Source organism: Anastrepha obliqua, chromosome 1, assembly GCF_027943255.1.
Source record: "Anastrepha obliqua isolate idAnaObli1 chromosome 1, idAnaObli1_1.0, whole genome shotgun sequence".
In the NCBI taxonomy this organism is placed as follows: Eukaryota; Metazoa; Arthropoda; class Insecta; order Diptera; family Tephritidae; genus Anastrepha; species Anastrepha obliqua.
This window is the reverse complement of record NC_072892.1, coordinates 121,628,491-121,645,625: the sequence shown is the minus strand read 5'-3', so window position 1 is coordinate 121,645,625 and position 17,135 is coordinate 121,628,491. Positions and strand designations below refer to the sequence as shown.

General features: G+C 35.5%; 1 protein-coding gene across 5 annotated transcripts in view; it reads left to right on the top strand.

The window, feature by feature from the left end:
* The window catches only part of LOC129235918 (oxysterol-binding protein-related protein 8), a 93,105-nt gene that overhangs the window by 37,963 nt on the left and 38,007 nt on the right, over nucleotides 1–17,135 (top strand). For 4 of the 5 annotated variants that reach the window (XM_054869996.1, XM_054869993.1, XM_054869995.1 and 1 more), the window contains one exon: nucleotides 12,571–12,629. In XM_054869996.1, the coding sequence (XP_054725971.1) occupies nucleotides 12,571–12,629 (59 nt within the window). Of the gene's footprint in view, nucleotides 1–9,962; nucleotides 10,526–12,570; nucleotides 12,630–17,135 lie in introns of those variants that run through there. The other variant, XM_054869994.1, reaches the window with a different exon arrangement.

Here is a 17,135-nt window from a genome sequence, read left to right as displayed (position 1 = left end):
TCATTAAGTACTTTCATATAACAGTTAAAATACGATGTTCTGACTACTCTTATATATATGTACAATCAGATTTTGGATATTACAACTAGTTTCAAAAATAATTGCCTGTCTATTTTTGCAGCTCCCTGAAATTTTTAGTGTCCGTGAACGTGTTAACATCAAAAATGCCTGAACGGAATCGACGAAACCAAAATTGCACGTAATTAGCTGTTACACTATCTGAACTATAAACAACTGTTTACAACACACAGTTTCAGCGGCCTGGTTTGAATTTTCGCCTTCAGCAAAATGTACCGAATTTTCTCTTTGTCCACTTCCATTGTTAACACCCTGTAACATACAACTGAATCGAGCAAACTAAAAACACCAAAAGAATTTTTTTAGTGCGAAATGTCACCTTCACAACGAGCATAAACTTTCGATTGTTTGATCAAAGTATCGAACGAGGTATCGATCACTACAGCCATCTACCGAGAAAAATGAATTTCTTTTTCCCCGAACTAAAATGATTCGTCGTACGCCAAAAGTTGTAAATCTTCTGATAGGATGATTATTTCTGTGCCACTTTGTATATCCTCCAACTACACTATCCTCCAATTTAAAATTTGAACACCACAAACCTCTTATCTTATTTATATTTATGTTTTGATTAAAGTCTCGTTAATCATTTGGAAATCTATAAAATTTAGTTGAACTTAAAATCTTTTCCTGTTGGCCAGCATCTCAGACAGTTCTATGATTAAACATTTCAAATGTAGTTTCTACTTTTGGAGGAATACGAGTATATTTGCAATTAAAATTCGCACACGCTTACAAACGTATGCGCACCTACATAATGTGGCGGAAAGTTGTTTACTTTTATGTGTCCAGCTCTGTGTTGTAAGGTGTTAATTGCTCAATCGTAAATTTAATGTAGTCTAAGTTGTTTACGCAGAAACGAATGCTTTAAATGTGCTAATTATACGTCCAAAGAGAAATTCCAGAGAGTGATTCAATTAAAATGAGCTAAAATATATGTATATACATAGACCTGTGTACAAAATAATAGGAGCGCGACGAATTACCAAGTTTTAACAAGCTTTTTTTTGTGTATCTAATAATTTTTTTTAAATTTTTTTATAAATGTATAGTGCACTCTGCAACAAAATTCATATAAATAAAAGTGTCAAACTTTGTTCGAAATACATAAAAATTTAAGAAATTCAAAAAAAATATGTATCAAAATTTCTAACTTTTTATTTAAATTTTTTATGAAATTCTGGGTGCAGTTTTATAGCTCATTTCAGTTTCAAGTGAAAAATAGGAGCGCGACTAATTACCACGTTTTAACTTTTTTGTATTTAATCATTTCTTTTAATTTTTTTAGAAAAAACATCATATAATATAATATAATTCAAAGCCCAAACTGTGGTTGATTTTTGGCAATTTTTTCGCTGAAGTTTTGGGCATTTTCTTCCATATAAAAGACTTTCAAGCATTTGCTTTACATGGAAAAAATTCTCAACATCGTGTGCAAAAAACAAAAAAACAAAAAGATGTGAAAAATGAACTTAATTTTTGAGCGACTTTAAACTTAAGTTTTATAATAAAAAATATAGTATAAAATTGAATGAGTTATAAAACGGTATACCTTGAAGTTTTCCTGATCCTGATGAAGGGTTGAAAATTTTGATGCTTTTTATTTTTTGAAATTTCTTAAATTTTTGAGAATACTATACAAAGTTTTGAGCTTTGAGTTATATGGTTAAGATATCACTTAAACAAAATTGGCCTTTCTGAGACAATTATCTGAGACCGATTCTGTGAAATGGACATTGAAAATTCAGAACACATTCTTTGTAAATGTCCTCTACCAGGCATAGCAATGGCTACAGGACCTTGGTGGTATTGCTGTACCTCCATATAAACTAATATATGTATGTTAAAAATTTTAAAAAGCAACAAAATATAGGGTACCTCAGCAGGCTTTGCACAATAGATCTACTTTGGTCGCAGTGCACAGAAGCCTAATAACAATAATATATGGTTTTTGTTGTAGAATGTACTACACTTTTATAAAAAATATAAAAAAGTTAAATAAAAAGTTAAAACTTTGATGACAATTTTTTTAGTAGTATAGTATATGTTCTGCCGAAGCAAGAATTTTTGTAATTTGTTAAATATTGTACAAAGTTTCGAGCTTTGAGTTTATGGTTTTTGTTATAGATTGCACAACACTTTTACAAAAAAAAAAAAAAATAAAAAGTATAAATAAACAAAAAATGTGCAATTATAAAATATCGTTGGCTGAGTAGCAAATTGCCGTATCTCAGAATTTGATCGAAAAACTCCCCCCAACTGAGCTGACGCTTTAAAAAAGCCTTATCTTGAATGAAATTTTGATTCCTTAAATAATTTTGACGTGGTGAAGTTTAATAAAATTTCTTTCATAAATAATTTCCAAAAATCGTGCTCGATTTCAGGAACTGTTTCTTTGGTGTACATATTTTATAGTTCTGTTCTTTTTTTATCCAACTCCATTCTATTAGTGGAGAGTTGAGTAAAAGTATTTTGTTTTACCATTCACTTTTTCGTTGGAGCCAATATCGATTTTGCTTTGGTGTTTTTCAGAGTTTCATTCCAATCGGATTGCAACTTGATTCTTTGTCGAACGAGTTATAAGTTTTTTCTGATAGCGATATGCGCTAAAGGCATAATTTCTGAAATGTATAACGACTTTTTTAATTCAATAATGAAATAAATTTTATTTCCACAGCACCACAATTTTTAAGAATAAAAATCTCATTGAAGATAAGGCTTTTTCAAAGCGGCAGCAGAGATAGGGACTTCTTCAATCGAATTTTGAGATAGAGCGTTTTTTTGCGAGCTTGATAAAACGTTCTTCGACCAAAGCAGATATGGCGATCTGCCACTCAGCCGACGATATATAAATTTATTTATCGACCACGCAGGACTAGCGTAAACTAATATAGTTTATTAATAGACAATACTTATCCACTCTATATCCATTTTTTCAATAATCTTCCAAATAAAGCTCAGGTAAGACGTAGGGTAGCACATAATGAGACTAATATCAATGAGAGACTTAAGTTTACGATATTAATTATGGGCCTAAATTTTATAACGAATTTATGAGGATTAACTCGAAAAATGACCTATGGGTAGAATCATTTCATATGGGAGATGCACATAGATCTAGTAATCTGCACATGATTGAGTTCTGTAGAAAATTTTTGGACACGGAATTTTAGGTGTTCTCGCTCCAGTCCTTTATTTCATTTATTGAGATTGCCGAAAAAGTTGACTCAACTAAGCAACGAAAGCCTGAAGTTGCAAGGTCAGCTTGCCATGCGTGGATGCATGAAATCTTGGCTCCATAAGTTTGATTATGCAACTCAGCTCTTCAGTGTTGAGGAATTCCTATGAGGAATGTATGGAAAAACTACTCAAACCTATACCATATCCCAGTTTCATGCCCATCTTTACTGCTGGCTTAAAGCTTAACGAAAGTGTAGTTGAATTTTTTTACTTAAAAAAATTTTAATTTCTTTTATTCGTTTTTTTTTTTTTTAATTTTGGTTTATTTTCTTATTTTTGTGGTTTTTTGTTTCTTTTTAAGAATTTTTTTATTAAAAAAATAAATAAAAAGAAATTAAAAAAAAAATAAAAAATTAAAAAAAGTTTAAAAAAAAAGACGAAAAAAGCATGGAGAATGGAGAGAACTTTCTACTGAAAGCGCACTCATTAAAGGTGATGGGGCTAGATCAACTATAACATTACAACCGACATGAAGTTGGTGCTAGAAATATACAAACATTGTGCGAATGGAACGTCTTTTCGTCATTTAATTTTATGCTAAAATCAGCTGGTCTAACGATACCACCTTTAATAGATTCGCCTTGGCTCTACCTTATTATGCCTTTATCCATGGTGAAAAGATTTTTAGAGGTGTGGTGGATAACATACCGTTATTCGGCTCTGAGCGAATTTGACAAAATGTGGGCTGACGTCACTTGGGATATGTTTAACAAAATTTAATCAGATCTACGAAAAAATCAACACAGCAAATGCTCATGCCATGGCAATGGATTGTTTACGAATTCTGTGAATACAAATGTGCGAAAGTGCGTAATTTTATTGGGCGTTGTTAAAAGTGAGTTTTTGTTCAATTAAAGTTGATATTTTTATCTAAAGTGTACGGTTTTCAATTGGAATAGCATAAAACTCGTAGGCATTCAATCTTTAAGGGGTTAGAGGTAGTCAGAGACTCGAAAAAATGATGATTTTCAATATTTTTTTTGGCGAGTTTATTTTACAAAAATAAAAAAATATGCATTAATGCATCATGTTTCGACTTGGCTTAAGCAAAATTTCAAAAAAAATTAATGATTGTAAAAGTTATCGCTGTTTGTCGGGAGCCCGTTCCTCCAGAAGTCCCTTGCGGTGATCATCACAAGTCCTTGGAAAAGATTCATCTAAAATCAATCGGACAAGAGAAACTAATATAGTTTTATTAATAGATAATCTTGTGCCTGATCGAAGCTTTTTTTTTCAAAATTTACAGTATGGCGGCCTCAAGAAACGAAAATATTATTTAATATTTATTTAAATAATATAGGTTAGTGAAAACTGTGATCAAGTATCCCCCACTTCCCTTATTTCTCAGATTTTCGAGAGAAAAAATTGTTTAAAAAAAATCGAAATTTTTGAAAAGAAAAAAAATTCTTCGATCATGCACGAGTTTTATAGGTTTTTCAAAAGCAGTATAACTTTTACTGAAATCAACCCTCGATCGCCAGTTAAAAAAAACATAGTTTTGAGAAAAATGCATTTAAAGTTCTGCTACTTGCTCTCGAACGCACCAGAGCGCCCGAGCGCCCTTTGTTAATTGTTGAATAACTCGAACTGACTACCCTTATCCTCTTAAGTTAAGGCAATCTTGTTTGAGATAATCTAAGGGCCAGTAGTAACAAACTCACATTTAGTCATATTTAGCTCTTGCGTGCAACTCAAATATAGCTGCAAAATGGTGCGCGAGTTATGTTGTTTCTTTTTTTTTCAAATTCCTAAATTCCATTTAAAGCACACAAATTTTCACAATTTGCTAACGACATTGGTTTTTTGTTTTGGACTCAACTAAGTACACTTTACACTTTTAGCTTTGCTTTTTGTTTTCATTTCATTCGCCTCTCCCAAGTGACGTGGAAACTAAAGTTCCTCTCACCCTTCCTTTTTTGACCGTAGTTATCAAGCAAACCTTGAAAATCTATCAGCCTTGTCTTTAATCTTGGGGTGAGCTAGCAAGTACGCTTGCGCCAACTGACTTCTTTCAATCAAAAGGAAAAACATTTGAGTCCTTTGAAGCTGGAACATTGCTTTCACTTTCACTTTGCTCGAAGCTTTCACTTGAAATTTGTGGTACAGGGCTATTTGAAGTCTAATTTACATAATTACTTTATTGTAATGAATCCCCCTTCGAGACGAGTCAAAATGGAGCAAGTCGCCGAAGTGGTTAAAAAACAACTAGTGATTTGAAGGCACAATTCCATATTTTGCTATCCGTACAATACATTTAACTTTTCGATCGTATACTCAAATATTAACTTTGTAAATATCACATATTTACTATACGTATATATATATGGTAACAAATATCTTTATCTTAATTTTTTTGACAGCGTTTTAAAGCAAATTTGGCAGTGCATATTTTTCTTCAACGCATGCTTGATAAATTAAATAAATATTTACTGTGCATGTGTTGCTGATTTTGTTTGTAACGTTTTACAGATAAAATGGCTATACATATACATATATACAAGTATATGCTACAAACACACGTACATACGTACATACGTTTATTGCGAGCGAGTAATAATTTATACAATAAATTTGAAGGTGAAGAGATACGAGGTTAGCATTTGTTAACCCACATTCACTTTCAGTTTTGTCAGGTATCTATGCTCTCTGAGTTTTTATTAGTTGTTTTTTAGGGAGATAATTAAGCGAACAAAGAGCATACAATTTTTTTTATGGCCAAATGACTATAGCCGAATTGGGCGATACGTATCTCTTAGTAGTCCTTTTATGTCTACCAAAATTTAACACCTATGTAACTATGGTCTGTCTATCTTCTGTAGGCAAACGTTTATACTAAAAAAAAAATGTCTACGACTCACGGCTTAGTATGTACTAAAATTTATTATTTGCGTAAAATTTTTGCGCAATGGTTTGAAACTGTTTTATGGTCGATCTGTAGCTCTTGGGCGATGCTACGACCACTAACATGCCAGTCAACTTTGATTATTCCTATGATTTTATTGATATTTTCGACATTATCGACATTTTCTTTAACATCAAAAACTTCTGAACAGAATTGGCCAAACCAAAATTGTATAGTATCGGCACCATAAACACCTTTCATAATTTCAGCGATCTGGCTTGCATTTTCGCCTTTTTCAAAGAAAAACTGTAAAATGGCCCAAATTTTCTCAGTTGCCTTCTTTTGTTAACACCCTGTAATGCGCAACTGAATGAAAAAAAAGCAAACTCATTTTTTTAGTGTGAAATGTCACTTTGGCTACGAACATAAACTTTAAATTGTTTGGTCGATGATTTATGAGATATCGATCACTACAGCCATCTGTCGAGAAAACAATGGATTTCTTTTTCCGTCAAATTAATATATTTGTTTAGGGAAGCAGTGGTCAACAAACGCAGTGATCGATTATGACGTTCCATTGAGCGTAGTTAGGGAAATTCTAAAATCGTCTATGAAAGAACAAATTGATATGCCACTGTGTCTAAATTTGGTATATCCGTAAAACTATCTAGTACGAGTATGACTGGGTAAAACGACGTTGAGCGACAGGTTATGTTATCTATTGTTATCTCTCCCACTAAAAGAGAGAGGAGAAGGGTTGCAGCCTAGACAGAAGGCGGCGTTAATCGGAATTACCGGCGCAGTTAATTCTGATTAAAATTGTGATGTGACAGATGGTTACGCGAATTAACGAACAGCTGATTTATTTATTGGATAGTGTTGCCAGTAAAAGATGGGCCAATACGTGTATTAGCAGCCTTGATCTTAAGAAATAATTATTTATAAAAAAAAATCTTAAATTGCAATTTCTCAAACTGCTCCGAAATATCAAAGTAATTAATGTAATTTCAAACGTGTTAGAGGGAACTAGCATTGCATCCAGTCTTTCTTGTTCTTCTCTTTAAAGTTGTTATTATTTTTCATTCGCAATCATATGATTATTAACTGGCATTTCTCGGCAATGTTGCCATCGAAAATTTCCCGAATCCGCGTAAATTATGAGAATTAAGTCTAATTGTCAATCCGCATTAGTTGCACTTAACTCCTGAGTTAATTCCGAATTCGGAATTAACGTCTCCGTCGGGGTAGGCTATTATGACCAATAATGCGAGAACCACTTGCTAAGGCGTCTCTGGGGCTTTCTCCCTGAGCGTAAAATTTTCAAACTGGGGAATCTTTCAATAAGGCGAAAAATTCAAAGCGAGAAAAAAAATCTACGCTAATTTCAAGCCGATTTATTACAGGTGATGACATCTGCCCAGCTGATTTTTTCGCCGTAGATATGAGTAACGTCCAAAAAAAAGTTTTTTTACATCCATTTTCTTTGCCATTTGTGTATATTGATAATTTATAGTTGGTGTTTCAAATAATATCTGAAGTGAAATATAAAAAAAATTAAAAAAAAACATGAAAAAGTGTGTGTTGTGCTTGAAAAAAGTTCAGCGAGGTAAAAGATTGTTTTTTACTTTTCTTGGTAAGGAACCGAAATGGCAAGCGTTGAGAAGAGCATTTTGATTTTGATGAAGTAGAATTCAAAAAGCAAAAAATGCATGCATGTTTTTACTGACATATATGCGGATGCCGTAATAAATGCGTGTTGGCTAATTTCGCTTCTAAAGCTCTTTTATTTCTACCAGATCTGTTGTGCTTTCTTTTATGCTATTCTATGCTATTACCAAGGCGAATACATTCGAATTGGTCCGCTAGACCAACAACAACATTTCGTACCTTTGATTGTGGCGGCAAAGTAGAAAACAAAGACTGAAATCGCCTTGTTTCATTGTGTGCTGGCAGCCGCATGGACACGGCGAAAAAATATCAGCTGATTTACCGATGCCACTTTGGCTATTACACAGTCTGCAAATTACAAGAATTTTATGTACATATGCATGTATGTATACTTTGCCAGATTGATAATCTCTTAACTGACAAAGAAAAGCAATTTCAGAAAAAATTGGTTTTATTTTCCACCGCAATCTATTTTTAGCACTACCATTTTATAACAATGTTGTTTTTTATGCCTCCTGAAAACTCTTATTTCTTTAATTCTCCAAAATGTGCCTTTTTCCCAATTACCTCTTCTTCTCTTCTTCATTTTACGAAAATATCTTATCGCCAAGTCCTGAGAGTGAGTTAGGCTGGGAAACCATAGGTAACGTAATTCTTTTATTTTGGACCTTGCTTCAAAGAGCCTATAACTTTTAAGTACTATATTGTGTGTTCTACACATTCTCTTGCGGTCTTGCTTTTTTACGCATTTTCATTCTTCGATAATTTACTACAATACAATATGAATTTTTTTAACAGCCCTTCAGCGTTAGCCTCTATTGAACGACCAGAACGTGATTCACTCTTAGCGCAGATATGACATCAACGTTTAAAATCATTTATCCACGAATAGTGGCAAATGATGGTGTAGGTATGCTATGAACTTTATTCAACTCTTCTTTGGCTTCTTTCGGAATTGTCGTTGAAAGTTTTTGATCAGTGCGTGAAATTCTTAATCTTCAATTTCTATTAAAATTTAAACTTTTTGTTATACGATTACAACAAAGCGAATTCATTTACGGTAATGGCACTGGAACAGCTGTTCTGTTCTTCACAAAATGAAAAGATGAAAAGTTGTTCTATTTTTTTACTATTCTTTCAAAAATAAATGACGCGACGAATTATGACTCAAATTCTGATGGCTAATGTTTAGAATGAAAATAAGATTTTTATGTTATTTCAGTCGCAAATTGTTTAGTTAAGGCACTTATCAGCACCTGTCCTCATCTACAAGTGACGCTTACATTTTTTGTGAGGTGTTTGATCGAGCTGCATCCATAATATGGGATGGTAATGTATGTACGTAGCTTTATGCCGCCTCCAAATTACTGTAAGTTTTTCACGGGAAGATTTTCCGTAGCAGAAGTTCCCTAAAAGCACCAATTATGATTATAGTTTTTCCACAATATTTCCAGCAACTCGGAAATATATCCGCCTCTCTGCATTAATAAATCACTTCCATAATTCAGAGTTTTTTTTGGTTCATTAGCCACTTAAATTACTATAAATTGCGCTCGTAAAATCAGTTTGAATTTTCGCACAGTTATCGCTCATTATTAACTATATTAATTCACACAGTTGTCGATGTGAACAACAGCCTAATTGAATTTTTATCTTCTATAAGTTATCGTGATTGAAATATTGATTCTATTGCACCTATCAGATTGGCTACAACCACAACGCTGACGCAATGAAATTCCACCGCCTATGAAAAAAGAAAAATGCACAGCATTTTGGCTTTTCATTTCTCCTAGCAGCTGTTTGGTACTACTGTGCTCAGAGTCAATGAATTGAAATGGTCGTCGCTTCCTATTGTTATTATTATAGTTATTGTTGCCGCTTTTGATTTGATTATCGTGTGTATACCCCTCGTCTTTGACGATCGTCGGTGATAATCTCTTCATATTTTGAGAATATTCGATTGTTTCGTACTCTTGTAAACACTTCCACTTCAATTGCTTAAGTTTGCCAATTTTACGCTCTGTTGGCATTTATTTTCCGGCACTTGCGGTTGTTGGTGGTGCTGTAGCAGCTACGTATTGTCTTGTCTGCCTTTGATTTGGTATTCGCATTTGGCGCGCATTGTTGGTATTACGAGCATTGTTGATGTAGTGGCAGTGGTGTCAGCATCGGCCGGTATTGGTATTCGTCTCTATTGTGTGTTCGGTGATCGTTGAGAATTTTCGCGCCGCCAAGACTCGCTGGCATGTGTTTTTCGACAATTGCTCGCTCGATAGCTGAGTCAGTCGCCGACCGCTATCGTCGTCGTCGTATGTAATACGCAAAATATCTTTCGCTTTAATTGTTATCTTCATAATTTGCATGCCATTGAGTGTTTTCTGTGCTTCGATAATTCACCTATGCAGACATACATCTGTTAGTTGTTGTTTATGAGTTTAAAGTGATTCAAAATTGTTTGGAAACGATTAAAATTTATTCATCTGTAGTTGTTGTAAATGTAAAAAAACCATTAATCTAAATGCGGAAGTGAGTGTAACTACATTGAAATTCAAGTGCTAGTCAGTGTATAACATAAACAAAAAATCATTAAAATTGTTTCGTCGCCAATGCAATGTACAGGCAGAAGTTGTTGAATGTGTCACGTCGGCCACGCAGCGCAAGAAACGGGTTAAATGTGGAAGAAGAAGTTCTTTGCAAGTAAGTGAAAGTAAGTGGGGCGCCGTCCCACACGCTACCGTTGCCGCCGCTACATGTTGCACCAGCAGCTTCAATTGGTAGCTGTGCGACTGTATGGGTGCCACACGTCGCATACGTAACATGCATTTCTCTGAGTGACGTATACGCCGCCTGCAGCCAATCACACAACAGCCACCTCACTGCACGACCCCTGTCTGTGTTGAGTATTTTTAGTGAATCTAGAAGCGGGTGGGGTGTGCTTGAGTTTCGTCGCGCTTTTTCTCCCCACCTCATTTTATTAATGTACAAGTATGTTTTTATACCCGCGCATACTTGTGCCCAGGGTATTAGAATTTTGTTCACTTAATGGTTGTAGGAAAAGGAATCGAGATAGATGGAGATATATGTGAATCAAAATGCTCAGAACGATAAGAGGAGTCGATTAAGCAATGTCTGTAAAGTAAAAAAAAAATACACTATGGGTAATTGCGTGCATCTCAATAAGAACGTAAGGGGACAGTAAACGGCCATTGAAAATGAAGAAGTCAATATATTTTCTTTCAAAACAGTAGAATTATATTAATAATTTAATTAATAATTAAAATAATATAATTTTTTTATTTTAATCATTTAAAGTGGCGGATGTACTGTACACTCCATTCTTCCAGGACGGTCGCAGCGGGCTTCTCAATCGGCGGGCATTGTAGCATCGGCGTCAGTGACCTGAATACAAAAAACCAAAAGTTTTTTGTTTATTAATGTCATAATTTCTATATAATTAAAAAAAAAATGGAAAAAAATCGCATAATAAAATCCTCCAAAAAAAAAAACAAAATGAATTTTTGGGCGAATTTTCCTACTATTTTTGCTTCGAAAAAAATTTCTTTTTTTTGAAATTTTACAAGTATCTACCCCCTTAATAAAACTCGCCCAAACTGGGTGCACGTGTTGCTTTTGACCTCATTTACATCTCGCATAATTATTATTGAGATCAGATAAAAAATTCGCACACGTTTTATATGCTAAGTCTAAATTTCCGCTCGTCCATCTGATGTTGTAAACTATTTTGCTTGATTCCAAGAACTACAACCAGCCCAAATAAGATTTTACTGAAATGTGTGCGGGTATAGAAAGTTCGGTCCGGACCGTATTTGGTCTTCCTTACTTTGCTTTTATATTTGTTTTGTTTTTTTTGTCTTATTTGTTTTGCTTTGCATATTTTCGTTATGTAGCTCATGCAAAGCAAAGTGGTGGACAATTTAAAGTTAAAAACAAATAAGTAAAAAGCAGATAATTAATTGAATAATTGCCGAGGCATCACATTAGTATTTATTTATTTTTGCTCTTTTTATTTATGCAAATATTAATATATGTAAGTATGTGAACATATGTATATATGTGTGTGTACGTAAGTCCGTATATGTTAATTGTATCTCTGTGTGTATTTCACCTCAAGCGCACCCTTCACCCATTCTATTCTACATATGCATGTGTGTATATGCGCCAGCGATTTTTTCAATGCCCAGTTTTCATTAGCTTTAAAATTTTTGATTATAGTGTATCGCGCACCCGTTGCGTTGTATTTTTGCTATGTTCACTGTTCGCCATACGGCTTTTGAGCTGATTTATTTTATATTCAGTCAGAGTTGACGCTTTGGCTTTGTTGTGCTAGTGAAACAATTTTTTCCGCTATAATTTTTCACAAAGCCGCATTGAGTGAAATACCAAGACCAATGCAATATTGTTAACTGTAAACAGTAAACAAACGGTAGTTCATTAGCCAAGCTGTCAGTTATGGAAATAATAATCAATCTGAATGTTTGTTGGTGCAACGTTAGATCAGTGAATGCGTCGCATACTGGCTGATCGGTTCATTCATTGAATGGTGAAACCATAGCCACCTGTGATAATACAAAAAAAGTTATATTATATATTTGATACAAAAAAAAAAAATTAATGATATATCTCCATATTAAATATACTATAAAATTACGAAAACAAAAAAATATAATAATTCCGTGACTTGAATTTTCTTAACTAAATGTCCAACATGAAATTTCTTCTAGGACTTGCCAACTGGGCAACAGATAGCCGTGACAAATACGATGGCAATCAAACAGAAAAGGTGAGTACAGTCTTCTTATATATGCCTCATTTAGTTTATGTATGTATGTAGAAGATCATAAATAAGTGTGCTTATGTGCTTATGATATTACCTCCCCTCGTAAAAATTGTACGGAGTGGAGCAAATCGAAAGAGAAGTGGATATTTTATTTTTACCTAACACTACTTAGTGTTTTAGATATTTACTGAAGTATTTCGGCCGCCGTAGCCGAGTGGGTTGGTTCGGGAGTGCGTAGGTTCAAATCTCCGTACATGAAACAGCAAAATGATATAAAAAGTTTTTTCTAATAGCGGTCGCCCCTCGGCAGGCAATGGCAAATCTCCGATTGTATTTTTGCCATGAAAAGACTTCTCATAAGAATCATTTGCCGTCCGGAGTCGGCTTAAAACTGTAAGTCCTTCCATTTGTGGAGCCACATCAAGACGCACACCGCAAATAGGATGAAGAGCTCGGCCTAACATCTAACAAAAGTGTACGCACGCAAATTTACGCGCTCCATTGCTTGCCCAGTTCAGCGAAATATGATCACAAAGCTTGTTATTTGCAAAAATAATAAATTTTGCGATAGGATGATTAATTTTGCACCACCTTATTAATCTAGAGTCAGCGTAAAATGAATGTCGATAATGCTCACATTACTTAATCCCTTGCCTTATGAATCGAGCGACGATTGTGTGTGCTACTTACGATTAACGCTTTTCATGTGCTTTGCGCGTAAAAACAACCTCGTATTTGATACGAACTTTTCTCTTTTGGCCAGAAAAAGGCATCACTTGTCTTATACACGGTTCTTATTTTAAGCACGGAAGTAATATCACGTCTGTGGCGAAACCGTCGCTGAAGCAAAACTTGAGTTCAAAACCATGAAAATGAGCTGAAGCAGCGGTTTGCATAGTGGCATAATAAGGATGTAGCACAGCCTAAGAAATTCAAGATGGCGCACTCGTTCGGAAAAATGTTGGCCACTGGTTTCTGAATTCACTGGACATTTTATTGGCGATTGGTACAGGAAAAGTACTGCTGGACTTTTTATTATTATTATTTACTAAGATTCCGGGGAGGAACAAAGGGCCACCACAAATTCCTTCCATTCCTCCTAGCTTCATTCCAGCTTAAATTCACGTCGCGCGTTTCCAAATCCAACAATCGTCTCCAAGTGTTCGATATTATTCCTCGCCTACCGCTGCTTTGGAGATACCGCAGCTCTTATTAAGTCGTCATATTGTCTACGACGAGCGTGGCCATTCCAACCCCATTTTCTTCTGGAAATCTCAAGGAGTATTGAAGTTTGCTGAGTTGTCTCACCATTCGAGATTGTGTTTGGACAAAAGATTTTCAGATTTTCGCGAAGGCATCGATTACTGAAAACATACAGTGCATTTATATCGGCCGCTGCTGCATTCCATGTTTCACAGGCATAGTAAAGATAATTTGACATTAGAATCAAAGACAATCAGCTTTGCACGTTGCGAAATGTGTGATGCTTTCCAGACTGAACGTGGAGAGCCAAATGTTGCTAGAAATTCCCTATTGCAGTTTTTGATGTTTGCGCTCGAGACACCTGAACGACTGATACTGCACAGATAGCAAAAAGATTGCACTTTCTCCGGCTGGGTGCCGTGCCATCAGGAACCGACACGTATTCTGAGTGATATACCCATATCTTTTATAAAAAGTGGAAAAATAAGTGGAAACTTGACCCGACATTATGTAATGTTATTTGCGATTTCGAAAAAATTAACCATCCTCTGTGGTATAGACTTAGCCTCTTCGGATTATTATTTATTTACGAAAATTAGAGAAGAGTTTCGTGGAAAAAGATTAACTGCACATAATGACATGAAATCAGATATTTTCGACTATTCGGATGGCAAATAGCCAATTTTCTAACAAATGCTGAATTCCGATTCTATTTTTTTACCACGCCGTTTACGTCGCCGACAGGCTTTATGGTGTAATTACATGTAATTTAACATACTTAGGAGTTACCGGCGAGTTGGGAAACATGTAGGAATGATTACTCCAGCCTTAGGAAGCTTAAAGAGCTATTGCTTTTGGACTCTGAAGTTACGTAAATTGATAGTGGTAAGAAAATCATGATACCATGTGATTATTTCATAATTTCTTATTAATTCAATACTTCTTTAAAAAGTGTGTATAAGCTATTGAGTTTTTCATTAAAGTGCTTAAAAACTCCTAATTTATTTCACAATGGAAGGCCTCGTCGAATGGGCCTTATCGTGAAAAAATAAGAAGTGCCGTCTAAGGTTAAAAATCTTTGTATGAAGCCGTTGTCTGGTGAAACTAGTTAGAAAGAACAACATCAGTTAAGAATGTGGTGAAAGTCCAAAGGTCTGCTCTGATTGGAATCAGCGGATTACTTCGGACTACTCCTAGTCTAGCACATAACGCTATACAGGTTTCGGTACCCGTAGTAGTGTTTTTTTAGTGTAGCGGAGGAAGCCGCAATTAAAGAAGTAGTAGATTGGTTGCTTACCTCTGCAATTACTGTAAAGGCCGTAAATATTTACTCCCACAGCCAGGCGGCATTTAGAGTTTTCGGCGTTCGAAATTAGTCAGGGAAGATTTTGAATATTTCGATATTAGACTCATTTGTGTCCTCGGTCACAGTGACATGGCGGGACTCAAAATGCTGGGATGTTCAGGTGGCCAGACAGGGGACTTTCGAGACAGTTTAAACGCAAAATTAGAAGATTGGGATTCCCTTGAGAACCTGTAGACTGCTCCTGGAAAGATGGACCTCGCGCCAACTCTCTGGTAGTACGTAGACTTGAAAGTCGCGAGATTATTCTGGCCAGGATAGATCGGGGGCGCTAGAGGAAACTTCTGCGGCTAACAAAACCGCAGTTCTCAAAATTGGTGGGTGCCCTTACAGGGCATGGTTCGTTAGGTGTCCATGCGGTGAAACGTGAGATTGCCTTAAGTCCTTTCGGCAGAAGCTATTTGGAGGCTGAGGTGGAATCAACTTTTCCTCAGCTGCACTGCTCTCGTCAGGCTAAGATTCAGATATCTAGGCTCTCACTTTTTTGCTACACCTGCGGATATGGCAGGTTTAAACATTACGTTCCTCCTGACTCGTTCCAAGAGAGTTGAATTCCTTTCAAGAAGGTGGCTGAAGTCATGCTTGAGCAAGTGAATTCGATCCCAACGTTTACCCAGCGCATCATAACAGGGGATGAGACGTGGGTATATGAGTTTGATATGCAACCCAGTCAACAGTCAACAGGCGGTTTAATGGCGCTATCCACACGAGCCGAAACCCAAAAAACCACGTCAAAGTCGGTCGAAAGTGAAAGTCATACTACTCGTTTTCTTTGATTATCATGGTGTTGTACACTCGGAGTTCGGTCCAAATAGTTCTACGGTCAATAAAGAATATTATTTAGAAGTTGTGCTGCGACGTTAGAGATAGAATGTGCGTAGGAAACGGCCCAATTTGTGGAAAGAAAACTCATGGATCTTGCTCCATGATAACGCACCGTCTCACAAGGCACATATTGTGAACACTTTTTTGACCAAAAACTCGACAAATGTCATCGAATATCCACCGTAGTCACCGGACTTAGCCCCCTGTGACTTTTTCCTTTTCCCAAAACTTAAATTGCCACTCCCCGGGCGTCGTTTTGAGTCGATAGCCAGGCGATAGTCGAGGCCATTAAGGAGAATTCGCTGAAGGAGCTGAAGAAGATCTCTTCAAACGCGTTTAAAAGGTGCTTTGATGACTGGACTAATAGTTGGCATATATGTATTGCTTCGAATGGAGCCTATTTTGAAGGCGATAAAATAAATTTTGATAATTAAACAATTATTTTGCGTTTTATTAAACATTTCCCAGTACTTTTTTGGCAGAACGTATACACATAGCGCGTAGCATAAGACCGCTGAATCAGTGGTTCATTGCTCTTTTGCATACAGTGCCTTTTTTTGCTATTTAAGTAAGGTAAAAGACAAAATTCAAAATTTAAATTACAAGTGAAAAATTTATAATTTTCAATAACACGTCGTAAAATGACAATTCAGCACATTGTCAGCGGGTTGAATGCGGATCGTAAAAACACAATTGGAAATTCTGTGAACAATTTTAGCCGCGTTGTAAACACCGTCGCGTTATAAATCGAGTTTAAGACGGTTTTACAACTCAGTCAATAAACCGGCCAATAGAAAAACATTTTTTTGTGGTTCAATAAACTTCAGGAATTATATTATATAAGAAGCGTACTAGACTTGACAGAGAATATATAGAAAATTAGAAATAATTATATTTAACCCATCTGTTTTTTGGATATTATTTATGCATTTACAGATCTGAAACTCTATGATTCATATCGTAATTTACGCTCATATCATTTTTTTGGATGTTTGGTCAAGCACTTCCTCCTGGTTGTTGTGAGCGTTTTGATGGTGTGCCTCGCTACCTCCGAACGGCAGATATTTTTTATGAGGAGTTTTTTCATGCCAGAAATATGGTCGGAGGTTTGCCATTGG